The sequence below is a fragment of the Clinocottus analis genome, unplaced genomic scaffold (assembly GCF_023055335.1).
Source record: "Clinocottus analis isolate CAN_PGR_092001 unplaced genomic scaffold, fCliAna1.0.p SCAF_11, whole genome shotgun sequence".
NCBI classification, from domain to species: domain Eukaryota; kingdom Metazoa; phylum Chordata; class Actinopteri; order Perciformes; family Cottidae; genus Clinocottus; species Clinocottus analis.
The window spans coordinates 18,523,106-18,529,599 of record NW_027175832.1 but is presented as its reverse complement, the minus strand read 5'-3'; the positions used below and the strand labels follow the sequence as shown (position 1 = coordinate 18,529,599).

The following is a 6,494-nucleotide window of genomic DNA, read 5'->3' as shown; positions in this document are numbered from 1 at the left end:
GAAATGTTCCATCTCAATAATGCTGCGCTGCCTTCAAACGATACCTCGTGTTTATAATTTCCGTTTCCACATATTCTAAACTCTTGACTTGGTTTGAGGGGGCTGTTGGGTGAGGGGATCCTGAACGCACCACTTATTGGTGTTATTTGCGCGTCAGAAGCGCACCCGAACCACGCCTGCGCGCCCGCCAATCAGAGGCTTTTCCGGGCCAGTGACGCGCGTGGGATGTGGCGGCTGTGTCGTAAAATTGCGGAGGGGGAGTGAACCTTAAAAACCCCGGTCTCTCCATCAGGACTCAGACGACTTGGTAGACTTTTATTCAACTCGGAACAACCTGCCGGCTCTTCCTGCATCATGTACGCGCCTGGGTGAGTACACACAATCTCACTCGTGTGTCACAATAACGTGTATAGTGCTTCTCTAGAGGCGCTGTAATGTCGCTATCTCCCGGTGACACATAGGCTGGACTACTTTTTGATTATATATAATAAAATACGCTGTTGGTGAAGCTACATGTTGACCCAAACCCCCCAGAGGAGCCGCTTCTGTCTTTCATCCTGTAATGAAACGGATTAAAAAACGTGATGAGAAGCGCGCGCTTGACTCGTCGGTGGGTGTCACGCTCCTGAGAGGATGATACTCCCAATTCATGTTATATTCCTCATGGACCACGCGGGACGGGCGACTGCTGTAACATCCGGGAGAGGGTGGAGGGTGGTGGGGGATTACATCGTTTCCTCTCTGGAGGATAATCCGGTGAATAAACACACACACAGCGACGGGACGGAAAACCCGCGATTTGGCATCGTGCGCCACCACTGCCATGACGTCACTTCTATGAACCCAACGACCCCCCTCCATCTCACCCCGACACACACACACACACACTCTTTTTGGAGTCACAGAGGTGGCGTCGGTTCTGCAGCTTTGGCTTTTTTATTTGTCCAATTTTATGCGGAGTCACCAAACTCACATTGTGGCACAAACAGACGCAACACAAGTCTCTGGCTCCCGATACGCTGCCCTCAGGCAAAGAGCTCACACTAAGAATAACAACAACTAACAATAAACGCAGAGCTTTAACCTGAATGTAGTTAAAACAAGTACATGTTTGATTGGAAACACACAAAAACGAGCTTGTTTTTTTCCTCTGGGGATGAATAAAGTTTTTAGGATTCAATAATAATGATAATAATAATAATGCTATGTATTTGTAACGCAGGGTGCCACAGAGCCAATACATAGTATAATAATAAAAACATAGTTCAAACAAACTATCATCACACAATAGCAAAGTCAAAAAACAGCTTGAATAAAAAGGTTTTTAGTCTCAGTTTAAAGAGGAACTATTGACCTGTGTGTGTGTGTGTGTGTGTGTGTGTGTGTGTGTGTGTGTGTGTGTGTGTGTGTGTGTGTGTGTGTGTGTGTGTGTTTAATTATGAGTCAAATTCCAGGAAGATATTCATCTCAGTAGGGGACATGGTGTTGATTCATCTGCAGAGTAGCCGCCTACGTGACTGATTTCAGTCTCTCTCTCTCTCTCTGTCTCTCCCTCCCTCTTCCTCTCTCTCTCTCTCTCTCTCTCTCTCTCTCTCTCTCTCTCTCTCTCAGTGAAAGCTACGAGGAGTGTCGGGCCACAGCGGATTGGCTGCTGTCCAGCACGCAGGTGCGGCCCACGGTGGGCATCGTGTGCGGCTCCGGGATGGGAGGGCTGGCCGAGATGCTGAAGGACCCTCAGGTCATCAAATACAGTGACATCCCCAACTTCCCCCGGAGCACAGGTACGCCCGGCCTGCAGCTGCTGGGAGGAACACCGCTAATCCTGTGTGTGTGTGTGTGTGTGTGTGTGCTCCTAATATATGCACTGGGTGGCTAATAAAGTGTGTGTGTGTTGCAGTGCATGGTCATGCAGGCCAGCTGGTGTTTGGAACACTGAAAGGGAAGCCGTGTGTTTGCATGCAGGGCCGCTTCCACCTGTACGAGGGCTACCCCGTCCAGAAGGTGAGATGTAGAAGTACTCTGATCGGATACTGAAGTAAAAGTACTGCATTAATAGTACTGCATTCATTTTTAAAATTACTTAAGTATTAGAATCGATGTGGGTGAAGTGTCAAAAAGTTGAATTACTTGTTCTGCAAATTGTGTTTTATTGTATTTTATATTATATATTAAGTCTGGTGGTTCCAAACCTAGGGATTGTGTAACTCTAAAGGGTCGCACAATTAATCTGAGGGGTCCTGAGGCGATCAATGGGGTCGAAAAGAAGAAAAAACTAATTGTAAAACACAAACATTTGTTTATATTTTGGACATTTATTGTTGTATTTGTCAAATAAAGATAGTGGAGTAGAAGTATTAAAGTAGCATGAATGGATACTCAAGTACCTTAACATTGTACTTAGGTACATTACTTCACTAAAACAACTTGTACTTTATATCTTCAGTACACATCTCTACTCCCCAGCTGCCAACGTACAGAAACATTGTCCTGTTGCTGTTCAAAATAAAGTATTTCTCGGGCACAACCGTCTGAAACTCTTGAAAGCGTGAACAGATAAAAGCTGTCTGATCACACGGAGGTGGAGATCTCCGTCTGTTTGTTCTCCGCCCGAACACAACCTGAGACAGATGTTGCTAACAGGTGTCCTCACATCAGCGGCGTTGCGTAATCCTGCAATAACAACAACACTAAAGACCCCTCGTGCTCTGCAGATCACGCTGCCCATGCGCGTCTTCAAGTTTATGGGCGTGGAGACCATCTTCCTCACCAACGCCGCCGGAGGCCTCAACCAGGACTACAAGGTGGGCGACATCATGATCCTCAAGGACCACATCAACATGCCGGGGTTCGCCGGGAACAACCCGCTGGTGGGGCCGAACGATGACAGGTGAGGGGGGGGATGGATGATGGAGGAGGAGGAGGAGGAGATGGATGGATGATAGAGGAGATGGATGGAGAAGGAGGTCACTGACACATTGTTTTAGTTTTGTGACAATATAATTGGATGTTTTCGAGCCGGTGGTTTCAGCGCGTTACAGGGTCGGTTTTCCAAAACGTCAACACCATTTGGGAAATGTTTTTCCTCGAAATGTGGCTGAAAGATTTCGACGCACTTTGTCACCAACTCAAAGTGTCCGAGAAGTCATTTTCATGTAACTTCTCCACTCTTCCACAAAGAAAAGTTATTTTCTATCAGCATTCCTCAAAGCTCCCACGCACTAAACCGGCACACTCCTGCTACAATGAGCCCATGAAGGTCCTTATTGTCCTTGAAGGACGGAGGCGCTGACGCTCATCCGAGCTCTCTGACATGACTTGTGGGTCCGGAGCAGAACCGTCGAGTCGGGTCGGGTCAAGAGGACATGAACCGATCTTGGAAACTTGAATAATTTCAGGAAGGATTCCTGTTGTGTGAATCACTCCAGTTGACTCACCAACCTCCTCTTCCTCCTCTTCCTCCTCCTCCCCTTCAGGTTCGGCGTTCGCTTCCCGTGCATGTCCGACGCCTACGACCGCGAGCTGCGGCAGCTGGCCCAGGAAGTGGCGTCGGAGCTGGGCTACAGCGACTTCCTGCAGGAGGGCGTGTACGTCATGCTGGGGGGGCCCTCCTTCGAGACCATCGCCGAGTGTCGCATGTTGCACAAGATGGGCGCCGACGCCGTCGGTGAGTGTCGAGCCTCCCTGCCGCACACACGCAGAAGCTTGCACTTCTATATTTGTGAGGACTTTACCCGAAACATCAACCAGCATAATTATACGCTTCACCTTAAACCACATCCTTAAAACTAAGACTTTAAAAATGTCCTTAATCTCAAGGAGCACATTCAAGTCATCACAGAGACGTACAAGGACGCGCGCACACACACACACACACACACACACACACACACACACGCACACACACACACACACACACACACACGCACACACACACACACACTTGGTCTAAAGCAATGCTGGTGTCACAAGGTGAGCGTCATTTAAAAAGCTCTGTGTTGAGCAACTAGACATTTACCAACATCGTGTCAGTAATACACACACAATAGCAGTGTGTCAATAATCAGGAGCCTCTCGAATCATGTCATGGATGCAGTCTTTCTCTCCTAACGGGGTTATACACATGCATAAGGAAAGATTATAGGAATGCAAATGTTAGAAAAATTCACTCGCCCCCTCGGAGTAAAATCATTAAAACAGGAACATGTATTCGTTGCGAGGAAGGAGTCAGAAGTACAAGGTGATAGACAAATTGCATATCCAAGACTGCTCAAAGAACCACCTCTTAAATACACATCATGACCCAGTGACAGAAACCCTCATGACGGGAACCTTTCCCCTCGTCCCATACAGCGGTTTGCAAGAAATGGTCATATGATAACAGAGGAACTGCTCGTTCCTTCAGACGGAAAGCTGCAGATTCAGTCTCACCTCTATCAGGAGACATGTTGAGTTTGTGTGTGAGATTAAACAGAGACAGTAAGATGAGAAGTCTGAATATAACAGTGAAATATAGGTGTGAATATTGTTTTTCTTCCAAAAGCATACATACAGCCATCTATATAAATGTTTATTCTTTTAATTTAAACTATGGTCTCTCATTCATGTGTGCTGTATGCTTTGAATCCTCAGTGTTAGTTTAAACACTACACTTTATCACTTTTTACTGCTTACACACAGATTTTACATAATGTTTGCTCATGGAAATTATGTTAAGTTATGGAAATTTAGTTTAAAGTCATGGAAATGTTGTCAACAGTCATGGAAATTTGAATAAAAGTCAAGGAAATTTGGTCAAAGGTCATGATAATTTAGTCAAAAGTCATGGAAATTTGGTCAAAAGTTATTGAAATTTGATTAAAAGTCATGGAAATTTGGTCAAAAGTTATGGAAATTTGATTTAAAGTCATGGACATTTGGTCAAAAGTTATGGAAATTTGATTAAAAGTTATGGAAATTTGATTAAAAGTCATGGAAATTTGGTCAAAAGTTATGAAAATTTGATTTAAAGTCATGGACATTTGGTCAAAAGTTATGGAAATTTGATTAAAAGTTATGGAAATTTGATTAAAAGTGATGGAAATTTGATTAAAAGTGATGGAAATTTGATTAAAAGTGATGGAAATTTGATTAAAAGTTATGGAAATTTGATTAAAAGTGATGGAAATTTGTTGGTCAAAATGTGTATGAACCCTGGTAATATTAAAGAGGCGGCGACTTTGTCACAAACACTGTGGCCCCAGCAATTCTCACCTTCTTTTCCTCTTCCTCCTCATCTCCTCCTCCTCCTCCTCTTCCTCCTCCTCTTCCTCCCAGGCATGAGCACCATCCACGAGGTCATCGTCGCGCGCCACGCCGGCATGCGCTGCTTCGCGCTGTCGCTGATCAGCAACCGGGTGGTGATGGACTACGACAGCCAGGAGAAGGCCAACCACGAGGAGGTGCTGGAGGCGGGCCGGCTGCGGGCGGAGCAGCTGCAGAAGCTGGTGTCCAGCATGGTGGCGCGGCTGGAGCACAACAACAACAACAACTCCTTCTGAACACGGAGCCGTGCTGCTTTTAGAGAGAGTTGTTGTGTTTTCCTGCTTTCTAGAACCAGGATGACTTTTCTACTTCATAGACTTCTTACTTTAAGTCGAGTCTTAAAAATACTGGAAACTGCTCCACTTTTTTTATTTGATTATTATTATGTTTTTTAAATACACTCCTCTACCGGCAAAGTGCACATGTTTTGAGGCGTGAAGACTTTATATTGTATTCAGCGGACTGTTTCAGTAAAATGGCATCGTATTGTAATTTCTAAAAATATTAATATTTATTATTTCAGTTCTTTTACATTGCCCGAAAAAAAACACAGCGACATTCACGTTATTTATTTGGAGCGAGCCGGCTCATCGCGGCTGAAAATAATCATTTCATGTGGTGTAAAAACAAAAAAAAAGGGTTTAAAATGTTCTACAAATATTTATGCTAATTGTATTTAAGGGACGTTCTTATCTGGGATTTGGGATGGCCAGTTTTTTTGTCAAACAAAACAAATTCACGACAATAAAAAAAAGAGGTACGTGGAACAGAAAAGGCAACGAGAGCAGTCTTCAGGTTTCCTTCCATGTCTTAGAAATAACACTGTACAAAATGTGGACTACTTTTACAATAAAAGGACTAAACTTTTAAACAAGTGTGTTTTTTTGTGTGTGCTTTGTTTAAAACAAAAAATAATAATATTTGATGATATTTTTGTGCGATATTTCCCCTTCAGATGTCTTTAGTCCTAATGGAATAATCCACCTTAAGTCCTGTTATTTAGTTTTTCTCATCTACTAACAGTTTTCTAAACTTCCCATAATGCCGTTTGTTTATTTACCGCCACAGAAACTAGAGATCACTGACACTCGAGGCCCTAAAACAATAAATCATAGCTTTTTTGGGGAGGTTTGATGACATGCAACCTCAGAGATTTGTATGTATTTAAGACTTGAGAGGTGTCTTATCTTTAT

General features: G+C 44.0%; 1 protein-coding gene across 1 annotated transcript; it reads left to right on the top strand.

The window, feature by feature from the left end:
* Positions 1 to 260: 260 nt before the first annotated feature.
* Positions 261 to 6,169, top strand: pnp5b (purine nucleoside phosphorylase 5b). The gene is made up of 6 exons (XM_068604556.1): positions 261 to 368; positions 1,612 to 1,781; positions 1,898 to 2,001; positions 2,712 to 2,887; positions 3,474 to 3,664; positions 5,314 to 6,169. Exons 1-6 carry the CDS (start codon positions 355 to 357, stop codon positions 5,535 to 5,537), a joined length of 879 nt encoding a protein of 292 aa, XP_068460657.1. The 5' UTR covers positions 261 to 354; the 3' UTR covers positions 5,538 to 6,169.
* The last annotated feature ends 325 nt before the right edge of the window (positions 6,170 to 6,494 follow it).